The sequence below is a fragment of the Lynx canadensis genome, chromosome D2, assembly GCF_007474595.2.
Source record: "Lynx canadensis isolate LIC74 chromosome D2, mLynCan4.pri.v2, whole genome shotgun sequence".
Taxonomy (NCBI): Eukaryota; Metazoa; Chordata; class Mammalia; order Carnivora; family Felidae; genus Lynx; species Lynx canadensis.
The window spans coordinates 14757206-14782333 of NC_044313.2; the positions used below are offsets into that span (position 1 = coordinate 14757206).

At 49.5% G+C, this 25128-nt stretch overlaps 1 protein-coding gene across 3 annotated transcripts in view; it reads left to right on the forward strand.

The window, feature by feature from the left end:
* Positions 1–25128, forward strand: part of GFRA1 (GDNF family receptor alpha 1) — a 209802-nt gene that overhangs the window by 143232 nt on the left and 41442 nt on the right. For all 3 annotated transcript variants that reach the window (XM_030335078.1, XM_030335079.1, XM_030335080.1), the window contains one exon: positions 2997–3333. In XM_030335078.1, the coding sequence (XP_030190938.1) occupies positions 2997–3333 (337 nt within the window). The remainder of the gene's footprint in view (positions 1–2996; positions 3334–25128) is intronic.

A 25128-nucleotide genomic window follows, 5' to 3' on the forward strand; every position in this document is an offset into this window, starting at 1 on the left:
TGTAAGAGTTATTTATATATTTTGGACATTAACCCCTTATCAGATAAATGATCTGCAAATACTTCCTCCCATTTCACAGGCTGCCTCTTCATTGTGTTAATGGTTTCCTTTGCTGTGTGGAAGCTTTTTAGTTTGATGTCCTACTTGTTTATTTTTTATGTTGTTCCTTCTATCATATCCAAAAATTCATTGCCAAGACCCCTGTCAAGGAGCTTTCTTCCAAGTCAGTTTTTCTAAAACTTATGTATAGTACAGGCTACTTTAAGAGAGGAATAAGTGGTCTGGACCTCATGTGTTGAGTTTTATTATTTTTATTATAATTTTATTTGACACTCAGGAAGAAAGAACTATAAACTTTTATTTTTTTAATTTTACACAACTATAAAAACAGCACACGTGTTAAATATGAACAGAACTTTGAAAACAATGAAATGCTAAGTTAATAACATTAATTTGATGTAAGGGGTACTAGTTTTGTGGAAACTAAATTGGTTCTTACAATTGGAATATAGTTCTCTGTTTCAGCACGACTGCTTTGGAGGATAGCAGGCCTGGGTTCCTAGGTGTCATGTGATGACTTAATTGTTCTGCCATTTTCTTCCACTTGAACTTACATGAACCGTTTGTTCATATATCACTGGCTACGTCATTTCAGTATTAAGTACACCTCTGTGCCTCTATTCTTTTTAGCTAGAGATCACAAAGCACCATTCAATACCAAGGCAAGTGGAAATGCAGGTGGTAAAATTATGTACCAATTTCTAGCCTTAAGGGCCTAATCCAGAATACCCAGAATTTGGTCATATCAATTTATTTTAGATTATCACTAAGAATGCGTCATTTAGAAATCTCCTGTGCAACTCTAGACCTTCGAGAATATGAATCACTGTTGCTGATGGGCCCAACAGCACGACATTAAAAGTCTGAAAAGCGGAAAAGGCTGGAAGTGTTACCGAGGCCTGTAGGCCCTGATGATCCTGTCAGAGCACATGGTGAATATTTCATTTCTTGAGTCCTGAGGAGTTAGCGTGTGAAAACAGGGGAGCCAGAGGGAAGCTGGTCTGGGAAGGTCAGGATGCAGAAAATGCACCAGGTGCGCTTGCTAAACCAGGGATGTATGTGCAGCCGCTGGCTTCTTGTGCTGCTCGCCCGACATGGGCTGGATGTCTTGTTTATTGCCTTTCACATTAAATTTTTGGATTCAGGTGTCGTAGCAGAGACGTGAACCTGAGGCATAATAGGGTTCTGCCTGGTGGTGCCACGGTATCATTTTGTGATTTCGGACTTTTGCGTCCAGGGTTTTCTTAAAGCAAGACCCATTGTCAGTAAAACAGGAAGTGTTTTTCTTTCCCTGAAATGTTAGACTTGCCTTGTGTGCCGTGTCCCGGTTTACATTAAAAAAAAAAAAACAAAACATTGTAGTGAGAACGTTTACCATGAGATTTACCCTCTTAACACACTGACCCTCGTAACTGTGTAATACAGCACTGTCAACGGTAGGCATGAGGCCGCCCTGCAGATTTTTAGAACTTACTCATGTCTAAGACTTGATGCCTCTTGAGTAACAACTCCCCGTTTCCCCCTCCTCCAGCCCCTGGCCATTACCGTCCTACTCTCTGTTTCTCTGAGCCTGAGTGTTTTCGAAACCTTGTAAGTGGAATCATGCAACGGTTGTCCTGCTGTGACTGGCTTATTTCACTTAGGATAATGTCCTCAGGGTTCATCCCTGTTGCCACCTAAGGCAGGATTTCCTTCTTTGTGTAAGGTTGAATAACATTCCATGTGCCCTTTGGACGTGTACTAAATGCACCACTCTTGTCTTTCAGACCCACCCAACCCAACGGACCCTTTCTCCTCTCTTGTCAGTTCTCTAGCCTCTTGTAATTTCCCAAATGCCTTCATGGCTCCCATCAACTGGGGCACAAAGAGAGTGAAGGGGGAACCCAAGCAGGGGCTGAATAAGGCCTGAGCAGGAACTTGCTGGAGGAGGGGCAGGGGGCAGGGCTCCCACAACCAGCTTCATTTCCTTTGTCTACTCATCTTTTGACTTTGTCCGTTGGGCCTGGCCCTGCCAGTCCACCTGGCTACTGCAATGGGCCTGGCCTCCCCCTTGCTCTCTGTCCAGGCCGCACCGTGGGCAGCTTGGCAGCGGACAGCTCTGTTTTCTCTGAGCATGAGCAGAAAGGGTTTGGGCAGAAGGCAACGTATGTTTTGTGAGATTCCTAAAGCCTATGTTTGTAAGCCCATTGAAATTCCATCCAGAATACTAGCTGAATTTTTCTAATCTGCAGCCTCAAGACCCGTAGATCCCACATTTTGTGTGTGGCAAGTTAAGTGGTAATTGAGGTTTACAGATTTTCACGTAATTTGTTCTGGTTTTCTTCCAATGGCCTGTGAGCTAGAACTTAAATACAACCTCGTCGTAGCCGCTTCTTCCTGTTTAGGGAGCTGGCATAATATTTTGTCTTCTAGGCTCAAATAACCATGTAATTACTCTGTAATCATATAGTAATTAGCATGTACTATATGCATTTATTACATAATTATATTCCTGGAGGAATTGCATGGCAATTATACTTACATTCAGCATATCATTTTATATACTGCATAATGAACAAGTATATAATTTGTTGCTTTTTTCTTTTCTCCTAATTTCAGTTTACCGACCAGGAGCTGGAAACTTATTCTCCTGTTGCCTTGTTTACACGTAGTCAGGCAGGTGCCTAAGCAACCTTCCCTCGTTTGGCCTCGCTCCGTACCGCCTAATTATGCATCTGAGGGAGCACTAGGGACTTGTGGGCTGCCTTGGGTCCCCAGCCTTTGCACACCTTCTATTTTCTCCTTGTCGTGAACTCATTACCTATTCGCTTCAAAACACAGAGTTGATCAGAGCTCGCCACAGCGCCAGGGAAAAGGCCGGATCTCGGTGAAGACAAGCAGTGTGCGTGGCCAGGCGCCCGGCACTGCGATCACACCTGCCTTTCTCTCCTCTGCAGTGGAGCACGTTCCCAAGGGGAACAACTGCCTGGACGCCGCCAAGGCCTGTAACCTCGACGACACCTGTAAGAAGTACAGGTCCGCGTACATCACCCCGTGCACCACCAGCATGTCCAACGAGGTCTGCAACCGGCGCAAGTGCCACAAGGCCCTGCGGCAGTTCTTCGACAAGGTTCCGGCCAAGCACAGCTACGGAATGCTCTTCTGCTCCTGCCGGGACATCGCGTGCACGGAGCGGAGGCGGCAGACCATCGTGCCCGTGTGCTCCTACGAGGAGAGGGAGAAACCCAACTGCCTGACTTTGCAGGACTCGTGCAAGACGAATTACATCTGCAGGTAAGCGGGCTCCGGCAGCCGGGTGATTAACGAGCCGGCGAGGAGAACCTTTGTGGCGGCTTCAGTGGCCAAGCTCCTGTTTTCTGAGTTTCAGAAATGGGAGGGGGGATGGGTGAGGCTGAGGGGAGGGCAGGCGGTGGACCGGATTGGCCAGAAACTGACCTCTGCGTTGACACAGGGTTTTTCAGAAGCTGGTCAGGAAGGTTCCTCTCGTTAACCTGGGGAAAGCTTTGAGAGGTGCTTAGTAAGCACAGAGGGTCACCTGAGGCCAGGTGACTTAAAGGCTTGTGCTGGCTCAGCAAAGCTCTGAGCTGCTTCCAAGGATCTTAACGGGTTAATTGGGTCAGGGGAGGGGTGGGCTGCAGATATGGGGGCTCTTGACTGTCAAGGTCTGAAATCTGGGAGAGACCAGTGAGAGGCACTGTGTCCAGCCCTGAAGAGAACTTCCAGAATGCCTGGGTCTGTTCTGGGCCGTTGCGTCATCCCTGCGGCTAAGAAAAGCGGGCACCCTCTTGTTCGGTCATGCTTCTGGATCTCAACCCGCATCAGAACCCTCTGCTAAGCCCTGCCTTGTTGCTAAAAACAGTACCTTCCTTTTCCTTTTTGGCCACATCGTTCATTTATTTTAATGTCTGAAGGAATCCACGAACACATTCTCCGTGTTAAAAAAAAATAACAAGGAATAAAGAATTAGGTAGCTGCCCCCTCCCCTCTGTTCCCACTTGCCCTCAGCTGCCACTGTCAACAAGTTGATGTGTGTCCTTCTAGAACTTAGGGTTGCATTCAGTTGCTGATGGATGCAGGCAGATTTTGATAAGCAGAGACTTGAGACTTTGCAGCCTGAGGCGATGATAGTGTTGCCTTCAGACGTGCAGGCTGGATCCCGGGCTGGAGGTGCGGACGGGGCGTCATTTTGACGACAGGTGCACTGTATCCCCAGGGTAGAGCCAGGAGCCTCCAAACACCATCTCTGACAAAATCCTGTGCACTCAACAAATGTTCACAGGTGGGCAAGGAGATGAGAGTGTGACTGTGTACTTGTTTTCTTATAGGGTCCCCATTTCTAAAGAGCAAAGAGCAACGGTGGGGGGGGGATGTCATATTTTGAAGATACTGGTGAGCTGAGTTTCTGGCCAGTTTTATTCTGATAGAATGACAGCCCATTCTTCGCTTAAACTAGTTCCAACAGTGACCAAAGACAATTAAAAATCCTCATTATCTGCAGGATTCCTCCCATGCTGAAGGTTTTTCTGGAAGTAATGTCCTTCCACTTGTTGTTGTTATTGTTGGGAGCAGGTGATTTGCCGTGTGGGGAAGAATGTAGATGACCCTTTGTGCCCTGGGATGAGCCAAGTGCTCCCACAGTGCACTTCTCCAAGGACTCTCTCACTCCGAGGCCTCGGCTCCCCTGAGATTTTCTTAGCTATCGGCTAGAGGCAGGGACACAGCTTGCTAGAAGGAAGGGGCAGAGCCTGTGTCCAGCCATAACCTGGGGAAGCTGGTCAGCCAGGGAGTAGAAGACCTCCCTGCGGGAGATGATGAATGTAGCTGAGGAGCAAGGCACAGGGAAGAAGCTGTAAGAGCCGGTTGGGAGAGAGCAGAGATTCATTTTTTTTTTAAGTTTATTTATTTATTTAGAGAGAGAGAAAGAGGGATGTGAATGGGGGAGAGTCAGATCGAGAGAGAGAAAAAGCAGGCATGTCAGCATGGAGCCTGACGTGGGGCTCGAACCCAGAACTGTGAGATCATGACCTGAGCTGAAACCAAGAGTTGGACTCTTAACCGACTGAGCCACCCAGGCGCCCCGGGAGCAGAGATTCTGAACTGCCCTCCTGCGAAGACTCCCGGATCTGAAACTCAAGTTCCTGTGCCCCCTTTAGTCTTCAAACAGAAGAGATCCCTCTTCTGGGTACTGGACTTGGCTGAAAGCCAGCCAGCTACAGCTCCTCCCTGTCTCTATGGTAGATGTTACTGGTGTTCTCTGATGGGTCCAAGCCAGGTGGCCTCAAGACAGGAAGCTGTATGGGGAGGGTGCAGAGCTGTGGGCAAGCCCAGCGAGCCGTGGCCGGGAGGTGGGAGAGGCGGGTGATGATGGAGACTTCCCTTATCATTGTGAGGTTTGTCTCGCAAGCTCCGCAGGAGATCTGTGACCTCTCCTGCACAGGCTGAGAGCCCATCCTGAGCCCATTGCCTGGCCTGCTCTTCTCAATGTAGAGAATCCTTGGAGAGCTGGTGTGAATTACCCAAGTGGGATTGCTTTTCTGCTGAGCTGTAGTGAGAAATAGCTGGAAATTTGGGAACTTGGGGCGTTCTGGGGGAGATGGCAGAAGGAACGTGCAGAGAGCAGGGGGCTCAGACTGATCTACTGAGAAAGTTCCAGGAATTATTTGTGTTTTGAGACAGCCTCAGCAGCAGAGAGTGGCCTCAGCGGAATGGGGCAGAAATGTACGGGGGAACAGCGGGGACAGTCCTGCCTAATAACTGACGGTGCCCGGTCACACCAAGGTGGGGGGTGCAGTGACCGCGGCTGCCGTGCAGTGGGGTGGTGGCCTGAATAACTGGAAGGCTGTTTGGGAACCCAGACGCCGGATGACCCAGGGGCCCTACCAAGTGAAATTTGTCTCAGTGGGAGCTGATGGGCTTTGTAGCCTGTCTTGAGTCTTCCCTGGGAAGGTGAATCAGCAACTTCCCCGGTGGTACCCATCGCTAAGTTATGTAGCCTATAATTTCTTTCCAGAGCCTCGACTTCTTACTGAGGATTACCTCCTCCCTGTCAGATGTGGTAAATGTAATTTAAGCTGCTGGGGAGACTAGGGGTGTTTTCTTTCATCAGATTTTATTAATCTTGTCTTTAATTTATGCCTTCTTTCGGTCTCTCCTCCATCCATCCTGATGAGGCCCTTGTAGTTACTAATGCCCAGAGCAGCAGCTGGTACTCCCGGGAGCTGGGGCTGCCTCGGGGTTTCGCGTTACAGGTACCCTGACCCTTACCCACTCAGAGAGAGGGAGGCACCGCGGATAGGATGACTTGAGACCTCCTTGAAGTATTCCCAAAGGAAAGGGACAGCGAGAGGAGAAATTGCTTCCTAAAAACAGTTTTCTTTGAACGCTCACACTTTTCAAATGCTCCGTTTGCATCTCTACATCGCTGGCTGTCAGAGCTGCTCCGGATCATTAAAACTCCCCTGCACTTGGGGCGCCTGGGTGGCGCAGTCGGTTAAGCGTCCGACTTCAGCCAGGTCACGATCTCGCGGTCCGTGAGTTCGAGCCCCGCGTCGGGCTCTGGGCTGATGGCTCGGAGCCTGGAGCCTGTTTCCGATTCTGTGTCTCCCTCTCTCTCTGCCCCTCCCCCGTTCATGCTCTGTCTGTCTCCGTCCCAAAAATAAATAAACGTTGAAAAAAAAAATTTAAAAAAAAAATTAAAAACAAACAAACAAACAAAAAAAACTCCCCTGCACTTAATAGTTTCCAACTCGAGGCACACGGGCTCCTTCCGCCCGGGTCCAGCGGTGCCTCTGCACAAAACCTGTCTCTCTCCTGCCCTGTGCCTTCAAACAGACGAGTCGCAACTTGAGCCTCCCCTTTTGACTCTTTTCTTTTTTTTTCCTTTCCCTTTTAGAGAAGCTGACCGGTTCCTTTCCTCTTGGGGTGGTTGGGGCCTCCAAGCTTGTCTACAGAGGTATTATGAGGAGGGCGTGATGAAAGTTAAAAGGCTCACCTTCTTCCCCTGAAGCACACTGCCTCCCTTGCCAGTGGACCCTCTGATTCCTTTCCTTGGTACCTGGAAAGCCAGGAAAAGAGGGAGCTTAAGGCTACTGAGCAGCTCACCGCCTGTGGCTCTCGGTGCTGCCTCATGGTGTTGCTGTTGAGAATGACCTGGAGGAGGCTGGGTGGTTTGGTGGCTGTGCCCTTCTTGGGCCATTCTGCACAAGCCATAAAGGTGCTGCGTCCTGGGGCACCAGGGGAACTCTGTTCCTACTCAGTATATAACCAGTTTCCCAAAGCATTGACATTGTGCCCTGGGGGTGGGGCCCTAACAGGTTCCAGCCGGAGCCAGCCCACCGAGTTAAACACGTTGTATCTGAGACTTTTCGCTTTATCGGAAGTACGTTTGGAAGTGAATGTTGCATTCCTTCTTTCCTCCCTTCCTCCCTTCCTCCCTCCCTTCCTCCCTCTCTTCCTGCCTCCCTTCCTCCCTTCCTCCCTGGCTGCGAGATCTAGTACTGTTGTCTGTAGGCACAGTGTGCTGTAGCAGATCTCTAAAACTCATTCATCTCGTGTAACTGAAATTTATACATACTGATTAGCAGCACCCTGCTCCCCACCCCCCATCTCTCAGCACCCGTAATTCTGTTCTTTGCTTCCATGAGTTTGATGATTTTAGATACCTCATATAAGAGATATCATGCAGTATGTGTCCTTCTGTGACTGGCTTATTTCGCTTAGCATAAATTCCTCCAGGTTCATCTATGTTGTCATGCATTGTGGAAGTTCCTTCTTTTTAAGGTGAAATAGTGGTTGGTCAAGGATATCTCATTCCTTCTAGAAAGATTCTGATAATGCTGAAGCTCAGAAGAGAGGGTATCAGGGCCTCTGAGCCCTCTGATCCCAAGGATTTCTTGGGGCCCGGCAGGAGATCTGTTCACTCCCCTGGCACCCTGGCTCTGTGCCCCCATAGTTTCCAGGAGTGGTGGCTTTGATCAAGTCACCAGGTATATGGTTCTGTCTTTCCCCAGGGACTGAGGATTCTATAATTGTGTCCTGGAGGCCCTGGTTTTTGTTTTGTTTGTTTTTAGCAGAACCAGGAAGGCCTCTCAGGTACAGTTCCAGAGGAACAGCATATGTAATTTTCAAAATACTGCCCTAGCCAGCACCACTTTTTCACCCTGGGGCTGACTGTGTTATACTTCGAGGAGATGTGTTGTTGTTAATCTATTAACTGGACAACCGGAGAACACATCACAAAACCACGCAGCAGATTTCTGCTCCAGTAACTTACTTGGGCTGACAGTGTTAGTGCACCTTTAAAAGGTGAGGAGTGTTTCATTTGCCTGGAATCAGATCTCCTTCCCACCACGCACTGTGGTTCTCAGAAATCAAGGACATCCTCCACTGCTTCGGCTGCATTCCCGAGTTGAAAACTGGATTCTGTATTACTGTATCTGGGCTTGTCTTGACATGCGGCAAGCCCAGGAGAAAATGGCTCAAAGGATAATTAATGCCTAAAACTAGATGGGTAGATTAATTTGGTACTTAATTTTATTTTACGCTGATTCATTCACAAATGGAAATCAGCAATTAGACAACGCAAACTTTTGAACCATGGAAAGAAAGGTTCGGGAATATGAGAAAATACAAGTAAAACATTTTCCAGTTCATTTGAGCAGTTTTTACTTCAGATGATTACAGGGGTGTCTTTAGCCATGCATGCGGAGTGCCGGTGCCCCCACCTGCTCGAGCAGCCTGCCGCCCAGCCTGTGCGCTGGGAGCCCCCTGGACCCTTGAGGGGGAGCTCCTGTGTGCAGGCGGCAGATTGGTCAGGATCCTGAGAAGAGCAAGGATGTCCTCCAAAATCCGCTGCCACATTCTTTGACCCCAGCTTCCTGTTGGGTCTTCCAGGCCCCCACCCCCAGCCTGTGCACCGAGGAAGCCAGTGGCCGCTCAGCACCAGCTAAGCCTTATCCGGGCCTCGCCATCGTCCGGGCTCAGAGGGGCAACCCGAGCTGTGAATCAGGCGAGAGCCTGCTACAACTTGCTCTATCTTGTCACCTCGTATCTCTTTCCTTATCTCTCTTTTGGCAGAGGCCGGTGTGGAGCCATTTGTCTGCCACTGCTGGAGCCTGTCGCTAAAAAATGCCTGTCTAGATTTACATCCCATTCTCTGTCTCTCCAGCCAGCTCCTTCCCCGTGCCTGCCCAAAGCTCGGAGTCCCTGCTTCAGTTCCTTTGCTCCTTCCTCCACCTGCCCACGTCCTCACCAGACTCACTTTTGCCATTCTTGGCCCCGAGACAGAAAGAATCACAGACTCCTTTCTTTATATTTGCACATTCTGTCAGTTATTAGATACGTGTGGGCACATGGAGTCTTGGCATCAGATCCGTCTTTTACCATCTTTGAATTCGTGAAAGTGAGTAGAAGAGGGATGGAATGCAGTCTGCCCAGGAAGCCCAAAGAAAGAGCCCCCTATTTCTTTGGGGAAGGAGGTGTCATCGCGGAGGGTCTCGGGAGCCAAGGGCATCATGGGAGAGAAGCAGGGAAAGTCAAGCAGAAGGAAGGCCCTGGGTTTGGGGATGATACAGTGATAGAGGTGGGAGGTATGGGCCTGGAGACTCTCCTGGAGGGAGAAAAATCAGTGTGATATAAAGGCAAGGGGTTGGGAACCTCCAGTGCCATGTTGAAGTATTGACTTTGTCCATCGAAGCTTTATGAGGGGAGAGAAACATGGGCAGCTGAGCCTCAAAGGGCTTCTGGGTTGTAGGGTGGAGGAGAATCAGCTTGGGAAGAGTCCAGGGAGCAGGTGGGAGATTCTTGTGGTGGACTGGAGGAGAGGTGACCAGAAGAACAGAATGATAGTTGGAAAACTTGAGGCACCATGGAAGGGAGGACTTGAGGATTTGCTGAGCACCTGGCATAGACAGAGGCTAACGTGGGTCTCTGCAACCTGGTGGCCTGGCAGATGATGGTGTTAGTAGCCAGGATGGGGAACAGAAGAAGGAGGGATGGACTTGTCTCTTGGGTTAGAGGTAGGGGAAGAGGACCATGAATGGTTTGGGCCATGCTGTGTTTGACACTTTCATGACTCTTTCGGTCCATGAGAGAAACCTAACTTAAGCTTCTAGGGCATTAACTCATAGGACTGGGAAGGCAGGGTCATTGAACACGACCAGAACGGAGGGCACCGTGTCACTAGCACTGCACTGTTACCTCGCTGCTCCCTCGGCCTGCATTTTTCTCCTGTCCTGTTTCTCCACGAGTGCTGCCACCCACAAGTCCATGCACATATCCTATAATCTCATAGTTAAAGACGGACAGATGCTTCCCCACTGCAACCTGTTAGAAAAATTCCATTTAAGGACTTTGATTGGCCTTGGTTGTGGCATGTGCCTATTCCTGGCCCAGCCACTGAGGTGAGAGGGGATGTATACTTTGACCCACTGGAAGCCACGGTCAGCAGAGTCTACTACTAGAGGCAGGGAAGGGTCTGCAGTGCACAAGGATGTCTGTGTTCTGCATGGGGATGAAAGGTTCCTACAGCCAGGCACTTAGAGGTAAAGGCACAGTCCTTTCAGTGGCCCCAAAGTCCCACAGGAACTGTCCCTTTGCCCTTGTCTTTCTGGCCTCTTCTCCAGCCATCCTGTCTCGGATGTCTCTGCTTCCTCGAATGCACCAGGCAGGTCCCGCCCCTAGACCTTTGTTCTAGCTGTTCCCTCTGCTATAACCACTCTTTCTCCAGATGCTCCCAAACTCCCACACCTCCAACTCTCCTTAAATCTCATTTTAATGAGGCTCGCACCACCTCCTATTTAATGTTGTGTGTCCCCTGCACATTCCCAACCTTATTTTGCTCTCCTTTTTCAAAGCACTGGTCACCTTCTAACACATTATGCAGTTTACTTACTTGTTTTGATTATTGTTTTCCTCTTCACTGGGATATAAGTTCCACAGTTAGGATAGATCTATGATACATCCTAAGAGCCCAAAACTGTGCCCAGGAAAATACCCTGTTCTTACTAAATGTTTGCTGGATAGGTAAATGAATGGATACATTTAAAACATGAATGGGTCTCAGACAAGGGGCTAGGAGTAGATTTTAGAATGACCAACACAGAGGTTGTTGAAGATACATCATAGGATTTATTTCCCAGGGAAAGGTGGTGAAAAGAGAAATAGACCAAAGACTGAACCTTATGAACACCAGGTTTATGGTAAACATGTCTAAAGAGACGTTATAGAGATTAGAAGTTAGAGAGTTGGAAAACCAAAGTCCTCTGCAAATCTGAGGGAAAACAGAATTTTAGGAAGAAAAGTGTGGTGAGCATGGGTGTCAGTCACTTGGAGGCAAAAGGAGTAGAACTCAGAGTAACACTGGTTTGAACACAGGAAATCTGTCCATCCACCCAACCACTGTTTGTCCATCCATCCATCCATCCATCCATCCATCCACCCACCCACCTATCTGTCCATCCATCCACGCATCTACCCACCTGTCTCCCTATCAACCCACCTGTCTATCCATCCATCCACCCACCTGTCTGACCATCCATCCATCCATCCATCCATGCATTTGCCCATCCATCCATCCACCCACTCTCTGTCCATTTATCCGTTCATCCATCCATGCATCCACCCACCCATCTGTGCCTCCATGCATCCACCCACCCATCTGTCCATCCATCCATCCATCCATCCATCCATCCATCCATCCAACTGGCCAGCAGTTATTGTGCCGGGAGTGAAAACCCAGCTTCTCACCTATAGTGCAGCAAGGAAGGCAGGCACACATCCAGTCATTACAGGCTGGCGTGGTAGTCTGTGGCCAGGAAGATACAAAGTGCTACGGGAGAACAGAGTGAGAACAAAGGTGAGAACAGCTCACTCAGAGTGGTGGATCAGTACAGCTTCCTAGAGGGGCTGCCATCTGGGCTGGAAGGATGTGCAGCCTGGGAGAGAGAAGCGTGGCACTGATGGGACAGGGGCCCAGGCCTGTGGGTGTGAGGAAGGTGCGATGTAAGCGACAACCCAGTCACCGCACTTTGATGATAAGCAGCGCTGAGAACGCTGCGTAAGTGTGGTCTCTAATCTGCCCAGCTGCCTTGCGGGGGGACAGCCCATGGAGCAATGAGCCCAGGGATGGCCCAGCTCCTGCATGGAGGAGGTGGGGGTCAACCGGGTCTTGCTAACTCGAAAACCTGGTTTCCGTCATTTTTTTCCAAATGATTGTCTTTCGTGACAAGAATACAATGTTCTCACACTGTTCAGCCTTACTGCCTTTAGTTCCAGACAAGCAGAATGATAATTCCGGCCAGCCTCTGAATCTAGACACTCTTCATGGCTCAGTAACTAAGATAGCACCAATTTTAAAGACAGTTTTAGCAGACAGTGAGGACATAATGTCCGTCAGAACCCCCTAGCATCATTTAAAGAAAAATCTACTCAGGTAATACATGCTCATTAAGCTCTTACTTTATCTAATTTCCTTTTGAGCACTCATTGCTTATTACAGGGAGCTTTCTCTGTGACAGCTTACTGATGACAAGAGTTGTTTCTACAGGTAGGAGAAAAATCCTCTTGCACCACACTGGTTTATTCTGTTGTTGTTGTTGTTGTTGTTGTTGTTGTTGTTGTTAACTCAATCATTCACTCAGGGCGCATTTATTGAGCACAGTCTGTTTGGCCTCGAGGGTCTCGATGTGTGAGTCATGTGCCTGTCACCCAGTAGCTCCCGCTTAACCTGGTCATACTCCATAAGTCCCTGCCAAACTGTCATGGGAGTTCAGAGTCCTCAACCCTCACCTACCCCAAGGCGGCAGAAATCAGGGACCTGGCTGTGTACCTCACGGGAGATGAATTCTTTGCTGTCACAGAGTGACAGCGAGCTCTAAATAATCCATGGTTATGTCACCAGGTTGGGGTCACCCAGGTGTTTGCCTTCCTACCTTCTCCCTGCCCTGTGGCCGTGTCATTAATCAGAGGAAAACCTCCATCTTGTGAATAGCGTCGTGACCGCAGCACTGGTAAAAATGGTGGTGGACGAGAGATGTGGAGTCCTTCTCGAAAGTGCTGAAGTCGGGATGGGTGGGAAGGCCCTAGAGGTCAGCTGCTGGCAGCTGAGAGGAGCCCCAAACGATCCCCTCTGCTGCTTTGTGAGGCTTGTTCCTCTTCAAAGGGGACCCTTCTGTTCTGCCCAGCAGCCATTTCACATACTAAACCCGTGAAGTTCACAGGCAAGCAAACTGCCTTTCTCCTCGAGCCCACCTAAAGCCAACCACACAGATTTTATGATCGCTTTCTTTTTTAACTCCAAAGGAAAGGGTTGCTTCCATTTCATACAGCTCTTTTTGCAAACAGTTTTATCCACTGAGCAAAGAATGGGAAAGGGGAGACCTCAGTGTTCCCGGGGGGGCTACCCTCTCGTCCAGACCAATAAGTTTTGGGGTCCAAGGGCATCCTATGCTGACCAGCATGCTGGCCCCATAAGCTGAGGCTGTTACCTCTCTGTCCTTGCCGTCCACAGGAGACAAGGTTTCTGTTAGTCATGCACAGTTTGCACTTGACAGAAGTACCCACGGTCCATGACCCAGAGCAGTCTCATTTCTGCGTGAGGAAATCTGCCCCCTCGTTTGCGGGGGAGCTATAGTGTATGACTCGCGCCTGGGTCTCATAGCCCGGCTTGCAGCCCTGCTCCGCCCAGGAGACCCCAGATCCCCACTCAGGCATCACCCCAAGTTAGGTATCCCACAGTCACATTGGCATTTACATTTCTATGGGGTATTTCCAACTCAGTGAATGGGCAATCGCTCTGTAATTTCCAAAAGCAATTAATTAGGCAGAAAATTTTGCATCCAAGAAAAATAAGAATTGAAAAGAACCATCAGTGTGAAAAGTTGCACACCAGGCTGGAGTTGGGCCTCCCCCCCCCCCCCCCCCCCACTTTCCCAGTGGTTGTCAGTGTTGTTGGTGAGTGAGGTGGACCTAGGCGGGTGCCCTGGTTCTGCTAGGGCATGGACAGCTGGTATCTATGCCAACGAATCAGCAGTTGGGGGTGCCTGCCCCCCAACACAGCAAACACTCAAGAAGTATGTCCCTTGCTCTTCCCGTAAGTTGTTATCATAGAGGACCAAAAAAAGAAAAAAAAAAAGCTGGAAACCCAGATATAACATTCCCTTCCCCCCAGTAGCATGCAGAGACCTTTAAAGGAGGACTGGTGGGTGGAGGGGGTAGATTCTTACTGCTTTACACTTGTATGCACCCACGGCATTAAGCGGCATGTGCAAATGCCAAGGCGAGGCCGTATTGCCAAGCTTTCCACATCACCGTCTCTCCAGTGTGGCACCGTCAGGGAAAAGCACGGGGGCAGAGGCGGGGGTAGACGGAGTCCAGAGGTGTTTGGAGCGTGTGTCATCCCAAGAACGTTCCTGTCGAGAATAGACAATTATTGACATACAAAGATACGCAGTGAGACACGGGCGGAGGTGGCCACGAGACTGTTGGGCCTCAAGTGCTAGATTCACTATTGTTGCAATTGAATAGGCAGTGGGGAGGACCCCTGGCAGCCTCCAGGGGCACGTGCTACTTCAGTGACCCAGAGTCACTGTGGATAAAGGGTTCTTAGAGGTGCTTGCGTCTGAGTCAGTGATGTGAGCGATCCAGCAAAGGGCAGTGACTGACTCAGTGCCACTGAGACCGATCCCTCCTGTCCCCTGGGTGGTTCTGTGCTGTGAATCATCCTGTCAGCCCATTAGGAAGCAAGCCACGACTGGGGGCAGCGTGGCTCGTTATTCAGGAACCCAGAATCTGCAGAGCCGGGGACAGGATGACAGGAATGTGTGGATGGCGGTGACGGTGATGAAGGTGATGACGAGGAGGGCAGCATTTGTGTGGCATTTGCCGTGTCCCGAATGCCGTGCTGAGTGCTTCGCCGCAACCCCCGAAACGGGGCTGTCGCCATCCCCTGCCCCCCTGTCACAGATGAGGAGTTCACACAGTGGTGTCCCTGGAACGAAAGCCCAGAGGGGGCCGCCTGCTTCTGTCACAACCTGTGTGCCCCTTGCAAACCGCTCACATACTTTTCCGAAGACGCTCCGTGAGTGTGGACTCGAGATATTCCATTTAAAACAAAAATTTTAAACAAGAGATCTTTGCGTCTTGTCAGGAGAGGCCTTACGTGCCCCTCACCAAACATTTTTCACTTCTCGTTAAAACAGTGGTTTTCGTGGGGCGCCTGGGTGACTCAGTCAGTTAAGTGTCTGACTTTGGCTCAGGTCATGATCTCACGGTTCATGGGTTTGAGCCCCGCGTCGGGCTCTGTGCTGACAGCTCTGAGCTTGGAACCTGCTTGTCTCCCTCTCTCCCTGCCCCTCCCCCGCTTGCTCACGCTCTCTCTCTCTCTCTCTTTCTCTCTCTCAAAAATGACTAAATATTTTAAAATTTTAAAAAATAACAATGGTTTTCAAACTTTTTGGTTTCAGGGCTCCTTTACACTCTTAAAATGACTGAGACTCCCAGGGGGTTTTGTATGCGTGGGATAAAATCTATTGGCACTATATTGAGAATCAAAGGTGAAGAAAGGTTTACATATTTATTACTTCATTTAAAAATGACACGAAGAAAAAAAAAATAACACCAAGAAGCCCTGTTCCCTGTTACCATAAATAACAGAACAGATTTTTATTAAAAAAAAAAAATCACTGTATTTCCAAAACAAAAGAACTTAGGGAGAAGTATGGCCCTGTTTTACACTTCTACCATCTAGTGTCTGGCCTCAGGACACCTGGAGCCGTATACCTTCTATCTGCTCAGGCATTCAATCTTTTGCGGCATCCCACGTCATGGGGCTTCTGGAAGAACAGGGCACTCTCGTGAGAACACGGGAGAGAGAAAGGGAAGTAAGAATTTAGTATGGGAAGGAAAACAGCTTTGACCTCACGGACCCTAAAAGGCTCTCTGAGATGGCCAGGTTCCCTAGACCTCATACTGACAGGTGCCACAACAGAAGGACCAGAATAATCTTGGGCTAGATGGGTGTGTGTATGTGTGTGTGTGTGAGTGTGTGTGTGTGCGCGTGCGCGCGCAAACATTCCTGTCGCACCCTTGAACTAAGACACCCTGAGTGTGTGACAGCCCGTGCCCAGCCCATTCACCTCCAGCAGGTCAGTATGGTGAGGCTGGGCCGAGTAGGAGCCGGGTGCCAGAGCTCTTGCAGAACGGGTGCAGAACGGCTGAGAGCTTCCGGTCAGCCATCACTCTGGGGCCGTGTGGCAGGCTGGTGCACGGGGCCCAGCTTGGTTTCTTGCTCCGAGAGATGCCCTTCTGACAGGCAGCACCTTCACGGACAGCCCTTCCTTCTCCGTTCTGGCATGCCAGAGGGGTTCAGTGTCACGTTCGGCTCAGGCAGGCAGAACTCTGGGCAAAATCTGTCTGTGTCCAGAAAGACTCACTGGCACTTTTCCCCTAGGTGAGAGCTCGTATCACAGGTAAACTTCTGCTCCTTGGAATGCTGGGTGGGGTGGTACACCTTGATGTGAGCCATCTCAGGGGATCATTTGCCACGGTGAGAGCTGATGGATTATAATGATGTTGGACCAGGGGTAACCCTTAGAGTTGCAAATGTCAGGAACCTGGAGGTCGGAGGTTTTTTTGGTGAGCACTCAGCGGTTGAAATTCCTGCTGGAGAATTAGCTGGCTCCATCTGACAGCTTTGAACTTCTTAGGCTGGACGTCTGGGGGAGAGGGAATGCCCTCTCTCCAAGAATATTCACTCCAGCAAAGGATCTTGACACTGCTAGAAACCTTTCTAGAAAACCTTTCTCTGGAAATAGACAAAAGCCAATGGGAAATACCTCTTCCTCGTTCCAGGTTCAGAAATCCAAGTTAAAACATTTTTAGCTTGGGGCGCCTGGGTGGCTCAGCCGGTTAAGCGTCCGACTTCAGCCAGGTCACGATCTCGCGGTCCGGGAGTTCGAGCCCCGCGTCGGGCCCTGGGCTGATGGCTCAGAGCCTGGAGCCTGTTTCCGATTCTGTGTCTCCCTCTCTCTCTGCCCCTCCCCCGTTCATGCTCTGTCTCTCTCTGTCTCAAAAATAAAAATAAAACGTTAAAAAAAAAACATTTTTAGCTAAAAATAAGGTATATGGCTTGAAAAAGTGTGCTTCTTGCTTTGCATACTGGCCAGTGGTTGGTTCATTCACTGGCTCTGCAGGACTGGAGTGCCACATGCTTTGAGGGACCCAGAGGATCAGACGCGAGTGAGCCATCAGAACAGAGTGAACCCTCCCAGGAGAGGGAGGAGAGCTGGACTCAGGAACTTCTCCCAGGTACCCCCGCTCTGTAGCAGTGGTTCTCCAGCGTGAGCCTGCTTTGGGATCAGCTTCTGATTCCTGACGTCTGGGGTGGGGCTTGATATTTTGCACTTCTAGAACATTCCCTGTGATACTGCCTGAGTCCGCACTTGGAGAGGCACAAGAATGTGGACCAAGTGACATTGGCGGAGGTGTCTTACCCTGCTTTCAAAGGGGTCTACACAGCTGGGGGTGAGAAGGAGCTGCACAGCCAGGTCAGACTTGTTGGGCACTGATGAGGGTCAGAGAGGATAGTACCCTGTGGCTGGGCTGTGGGCTGTCAGCCCCACGGTGGCAGCAGCAGGGCGAAGACAACGCTGCAGAGTTTCTGTGCTGCACTAACGTCAGGCTCTCCTCGGAAGGCTGTGGGATCCGGTGTGAGAGGCTCTGATACCGGCCTGAGTATTAGCTCCTCAGAAACCAGGGACATTGAGAAATGGCTAGTAAGTCACTGCCTGAGCAGCCCCTCTGCCAGGGGACAGTGGCCTCCTTTGCACAGAGGATGTAGACGGTTCCTTATTCATAGGCCGAGCTTGGCCTGCGATTGGAATTCATTTGGCGGAGTGATGGCTGCAAATGCAAAATAAAACAGAGGGCTTCAAGGTAATCGCTTGGAAAGGAATCCTCCTTCCAAACTGACCTTTGGAGCAATCTTTGACCCGAACTGTTCAAATGAAGACAGCTAACACGCCATGCTCTGCGTTGCTCTTGTCGCGTTTTCCAGGTGGAAGCATCTGTGGTTGTGACGAGTGTGGATGGGCAGTGCCCGTGATGGGGTTGTGATGTGGATTACTCAGATACACACGCATGCTTCCGATTCAGAAGTGCTGTGGTCCACGGGCCGAGGTGTCCTTGAAGCTTGGCCTGTACGGTGCACGGTGACGTCTCACCCCTAGCTCACTGCCGATCGTAAGAGAGGGAAAGTGATGGTACAGGTGGCGGGAGGCCAGATGCCATATCCCGAAGGAGCCCTTTGTCTGTCTTTGACCCTATCCCCCCATGGCCACCACCTCACACACGGTGTCTTGCACTGGAGGTATTCAGTGGTCCCTGGAAGGTTGAAGCCCTGTGCCAGCTTGTGCTTGGGACTGGACAATGAAGCCGAAGAGGAGCATCTTTGCCGCGGGTCCCTGGTTGCCGATGCACCCTTAGGAGTCCACCCCGAAAGCCCCAGGCGTGGGGCTCCCTGGACTGCTCCCCAGCATCCCCAGGCTCAGAGACGGCAGAAGCGGTGTTTTCCGGGTATACGAGAGGGGCCACCAAATATCGTCCACAGGATTCTGGGAGACCGTCCTCTTGAGGGAGCTAGGCTAAGTGTTCCTTGGCCACATGGGGAGTGTGTGATGGCCTCAGGTGGCTCCCGAACCCAGTCGAAGTCCTGTTTGCGTGCAGAGTCTGGCCCTCGCTGGCTGAGGATCCTGACCATCTCCTGGATTCCTCTATACCTGCCCTTTCATGTAAAGGAGGAGAGACGTCTGTCCCATTACCTGCTCGTAGGCCTGTGGTGGGAGAGAAAGAGCCAACATTGCAAAGCACCTTGAGAGTCATAACAGTAACATTCCTATTTAGCCCTTTTCTGTGCCAGGAAGTAGGTTCCAGGCCTTAATCCCTCTCGCAGCCCTGTGGAGGGGACGCTGTTAGTGTCTCTGCCTTTTCTACACGGGGAGATGCAGAGATGAAGCACGGCATCAGGGGCAGTGGAGATTTGAACGCACGGTCTGACGTCAGGGCTCCTGTCCCTTCCCACTAAGCCCACACACAAGCTCTGGGGAGGCTCCACACACGGGTCTGCTTTTCCGGGAGAGGCACCCAAGGAGACGGTCCCAGCCAGGCCAGCCCCTACCAGGCGCCTTCTGTCTCCGGCCTCAGGAATGTTCTTTGAGGTCAGGAAAAGGCTGGTTGGGAGTGCTATTAACTTCTCCCTGTGGGCCTGGGAAGCCCCAGTTTTTGTACCCCTCATTTCCTGATTTCAGTGGTACCCTCTGGGGTGACTGTATACACAGCCTGGGGAGGAAGGTGCTCAGTGAGGGAAGTCCTGCAATGAGGGATTTCTCTACAGAGCTGTGGCGTGGGATTGCATTTAGCCCTGCTGAACAGTCACAACAGATATTATTTTTTTATGTTTTTAAACTGCAAGCATTATTAAACAAAAAGAGTGCCCACTAATTCTGTCATTACACTTTATTGGACCTAGTAAATAACACTTATATCCATTTAAATCAGATTTCAGCTCCTCAAGCATGTGCAATTCACATCAAAATGGCGGCAGAAGTCCAAGAACTAAAATTTAAAAAATGAACATTCATTCCTCTATCAGTGTTGTGGGGGTGAGTATGAGTTTAAGAATCTGTGGTTTTCTTTTCAAAATTTGGCTCTCTTACCAGCTCCGTGACTTTAGCTGATTGCTGACCTTTCTGGATCCCAGTGCCCTCCACTGTAAAATAAGGCTAACCCCCGGGTGGTCAGGCTATTGTGTGTTAAATGATGCAGGCCTCTGAAGCATCGCAACAGTGACTGGGTCTAAGTGAATGCAGTCGTTGTCAATACCATGTCTGGGGCAGTTAGACATGGGCCACTGTTTCTCCTCTCCTCTTCTGTGCCGAACACCAAGACATCATGATCAGTCTCTAGGTGATTGGAGCCACGGTGTGTGGCACTTGGGATTCATTCATTCATTCATTCACTCATTCAGGAAATACTTACCAGACATTTACTTGGTGCCAGACGTCAAGCCAATCCTGGGCGCTCATCTTCTTATGGTGGAGACAGGACTATTAACAAGGTGAAGACATAAACTAGGAAATGTAGGAGAGAACATGTGGGCGGGAAGGCCAAAGTGGACGCCCTCCTTGGGGCTCAGAGCCAGTGAGGCAAAGCTGGGGGGGAAGCTCCCCCCTGAGAGCACTGTGAGTGGGTCACAAGAAGCCCTAAGGCCACCTGGTTGGATAGAGTGGTTGAGGGGACAGTTTACTAGAAAATAACTTATGTGGACCATGGAAATCAGCTCCATGGCCCTAAAGAATAAAGGGAGAAATGTTCTTTGAAATTCAGCTGAGAGCTTTAGGGAAATTGGAGCTGGGAGTATGGGGGAGGGGCGGCTGTTGACCAGAGGATATGCAAAGTGAGAATGGATTACTAAAGGGAGTTTAGATTTTCTGAAAAAGGGAGAATTAACCTCTGATGGCAGTGGAATAAGTGGTACATTCTTTTGACGCGTAACACCGCAATTCCCTGTCTCCTGAGCATTGCCCCATCCAGGAAGGAAGATATTAGGGACTAGTTGTTTGCAGAGCTCAAAGTCTCTGTTGACCTTAAAACAACTTGCCTGGAAGAAAAACGACCTAGTGTATATTTACTATTGAACATAATTTTCCTTAGGAAGTCTGCAACCCTATTAAAGATTAATAGGGAATCTTATTTTCATATGTTTCTGCTTAAAGTCTGTTTGTGCAAGTGTAGGCTGCGAGCCATTCAGACATCCATTTACCTTCTTTCCCCACCCCCTCCCAGGGCAGGCAGAAGTTAGGCTCCTTTAATGTGCGGAAGGTGAATTAACATTCTGCTGAGCAGAGCTTGGAGCTTGGGACTCAGGTACCACAGAGGTATTTAGTGCTTGTCCTCTGGGGGCAAGGGCAAGGGGAGGAATTTTGCAAATTATTAAAGTCAAGAGAGCATGTGTAATTTCAATTTTTCATCTTCTGGGAACCCCCCAAAGAAGCGAGGTTTGACTGAAGGAGGCCAGACGGCATTTGGGATAATTTCTAGAATTTACCTGTGTTTCTCTAAAGTAATTAGAGTTCACTTTCTCTGGCTATAAACATCACCATGCGACACTTCTTTCTGAGCGTACAGACGGCACCCCTTTACATTTATACAGGCCTGATGCTAGCCAGCTCGGTAGAGGGTCACGTATGGGGACCACGTGTAGTGACCTGTAGAATTGCTCTGACCTGTTTCCGTGAGTGTGACTCCGTTGGCCTATAAAACACATTTCTCTGCTAGAGGATGTGCAAGACTCATAGGAGACATCTCTCTTGTGTCTTAATGGTAGGAATGAGCCTGATGTTAATCATGAGTGTATCGAGTATGTGTAGACCTCAAACAGGTGGATTTGACCTCAGGACAAAGCATCTTATATGGCGAGTTATTAGCAGATGGATTACAAGAAAAATGTCAGGGTGGCTGTCCCTACCTTAGGGCTTCATAGAGGTCTCAGGATCAGTGTGACCTTCTGGGCTGGTCCAGAGCAGAACAGAAAACACAGCACAGATGAGTCCTCTTCTCATGGTGTTGAAGGACTTACTGTCATTTAACTGGAGTAAATGAAGCTTCAGGAAAGTTAAGGTACTCACCCCAAACGCCATGTTTAGCAAGTGGCCGCATTGAAATCGGGTCCTGGTCCATTTTCAAATTCTATATTCAAAATCTCTACTGTGCACTGACATTTAGTAGTGTTTTCGTTTTCTGTCGCTGCTGTGGCAGATTACCACAAACCTGGTGGCTTTCACACAGATTTATTCTCTTACCTTTCCAGACATCAGCAGCCCTGCACAGGTCTCACCGGGCTGAAATCAAAGTGCCCTCTGGACTGAGCTCCTTTTGGAGGCTCTAGGGGTGAATCCGTTTCCTTGACTTTTTCCCACTCCTTGGCTCTTGGCCCCTGCCCCATCTTCAAAATCAGCAAAAGCTGGTCTAGTCTTTTGCACATGGCGTCTGACCTCCTCATCTGCCTTCCTCCTCCACTTTTAAAGAGCTTATGATTACACTGAGCCCACCTGAATGATGCAGGACATTCTGCTCACCTCAGGATCTAAAACTACAATCACATGTGCAAAAAGGCCCTCGCACGATGTCAGGTAACCTATTCTGTGGTTCCAGGGACGACAGTGGAGTATAGACATCTTATTCTGCCTATGGTAGGTTTCCTTATGAGGTATGTTTTTAATTTTTGATAAATCATGAATCGTAGAACCAGTTTTTCCCGAGTCGTTGCTAGAAAGCACAGAGCCAAATATGTAGCTTTTAGCTTGCCAAGGGTGTGTGTGCATTTTGTCCTGGCCCTACCGCTGCTTCTGTCTTCTCTTTAAGTGGCCCCAAACATCCTCACTCATTTTTACGTGTATTCTGTTGCATCAAAGCTACATCTAAATGCATCTCAAAATGCTTTCTGAAGTGAGAGAGTGGGCATAAATAATTCAGTGAAATCATAGTGGGTGACCTTTGCTGCCCCAGGATTCCTGAGCAGTTGGCTTGGAGCTTCTTAGGTTCCAGGATAAACGTGAGGCAACTTTTGTACTTCGCTCCTAAAGATGGACGTTCCTGCAGAATTTTACAAAGCAAATTCATACCATGTTGGTCTGGGGCTTTAAGGCACGGTTCTATGGGTGAAACATTGGCGGAACATCTAGATTTCGGTGCCCAAGGAGAAACCTGGTGGCCAAAAGTCACAAAACTGATCACTAAAGCTGCCCTGCAGCCATACAAAAGACTTATTGGATAAGATTGACTCTTATCCAGATGGCTATTGGGTATCTGAAAGCTTTATGATAATTTAATCATCCAGAAAACCTCCAGTTTCTTTTCTCCCTCGATTTCTTCCTGTAGAAACAAACACGGCCAAAGCTAAGTTTTCTGCACCAAAGGACGTGTTGTGGCATGGATAATACAAAACAACTTTATTTGACTTGGGGATGCAGCATGGGACTGTTTGAGGAGTTTCGGCGCCCTACTGTGACTTACGGCCTGCTTTTACTGTGACCATTAGTGTGTGCCTTGGAGAGATTGGTGAGGGCGGTCAGGGAGGGGTGCTGGCCGGAGGGCAGCTCTGGGGTATCCCATCCGAGGCTGCCAAGAGCCCCTTCACCGTCGGAGTGGACTCCCTTGCCAACTGCCATAGCTTGCTTTTCAAATTTGCCACGTAGAGATTAGCTGTCAAGCTCTGTCAGCCACTCTGCAGATGTTGATTGACAGCTGTCAGTGCTCATGCAGGGTGGCTTCGTGAGGGATGCCGAGATCGATCAGATGGTGACCCGACTTCCTTCAGGGGGCTGCTGCTGCTTGATGTCATCAGAGAGGCTAAGGATACATTGCACCTCTGTCCTGAAGCCTGCTTGCCCTGAGTCCCCACCCTGGAGAGACACCCCAAGCAGGACATAGGGACCAGAGCCATGTGTGACTTCACCTGCATCTCCCGAAGTCCTTCCTTGGTAGGTCAGGCTTTGTCACAGCACTGTGGATCATGCCCAGAGAGCGATGTCCCTAGCCTTCTGTGACCCTGATGCTGGGCCCAGAGCTACCAAGGCAGTGGATAAGCAGCTGTGATCAGGGTTCTCCAGTACGAGTGAGGAGGGAGAGGGGTATTTGTTCAATGGGTTATAGCCTCCAAGTATCAAGATGAAGCCGACCAGGGATTTGGGAGCGACAGGCATTGATCTCTACTTGGCCACAAGGGCCATCTTGTCCCAGGAAACAGCATCAGACAAGGCTTCTTGGACCTCACAGTACTCTTCTCGAAAAAATGTGGGATTGCAGTTTGGCTGAGTCAATGAGAAGTGCGTTAAGTGGCTGAGGCTTTGATCATCCCACCAGGAGTGGGAGCCCACATGAAAGGGCTGAGAAACTCAAGATGTGCAGAGCTTTGAGTGTTTGTGCCTAGGTATGTGAACCCGCCCCAGGGCTTTTGCTCCGGAGTGGCCACACTCACTCCCAGGCCTGGGGAAGACTGGCTTTCTGAAGGGTGGCCTGACCACCCCCCTCCCCAGCTCCACAGACTGCCCCCCGGAGAACATGCTGGGCTTTTGCTCTAAGAGGCCTGTGTGCACACCACAAAGTGGGGAACAGCAAGGCAAGAAAACACCTCTGCAAAATGTCTTGAATATAGGCTCTGATTTGCTGGAGGATGTTTTCCAGATGTTCTCCAGTAGGCTGCTGGGGGAAGAAGGGCTAAGGTAATTTTCTAAAAACAGAAAGAGAAAAATCTGTTTTGTGTCACTGTACCAGAAAATCACCATTCCAGAACTCTTGCTTTGTCTTCCCGGCTCTAATATTAGCAGCATGTTTTTCAAATTATTTTTATTCTGCGTAAGAGATTAACGGCATTAAGAAACTTACTGATATTTAGTTATTTAAAAATATGTCTTTTCCCCTAACCCCCAGGGGAATAAATAGCTTTTTTTAAAAATGACTTTTTTCTATGAGCTCATAGGACTGCGGGGTATTAGGTAACACTGCAGGATTCCTGGCTTCAGACTTCTCAAATTTGTGTTGGTCAGAGTCGCCGCCTTCAGTTACCCAGATGTAGCCCGAGTCTGTGATACAGGGGCCAGTGGAAGACAGGCTAAGATGTGCATTTCTCAGTGTTGAGCTTGCTGTGGGTTGTTTTGCAGCAAGGGCTTAACGTTGGAATGGGCTAGGAATTGGGGAGCAAACAGATGAAGGGATGGGAAGTGAAAATGTATCAGGCAATGTGTATTCTGAGTTCCGGGTGAGGCGCTTTTATATAATTTATATAATTCGTTCTCCCAGCAGCCACCTAGAGCGACTGTGGATGGCATCCGCCCCATTTCCCAGGTGAAGAAATGGAGAGTTGGGGAAGTGAACTCATTTGTTTAGGTGTGAGACCCTGAAAGGTGGAGTTGGGGTTAGAAAGAGGTGCGCGTCCCTCTCAGGCCTGGCCTGCTTTGTTTCCTTTAACTTTGTTTCCTTTAATTGAGAAAACTTTCGGAGACTAAATGGCTTGCA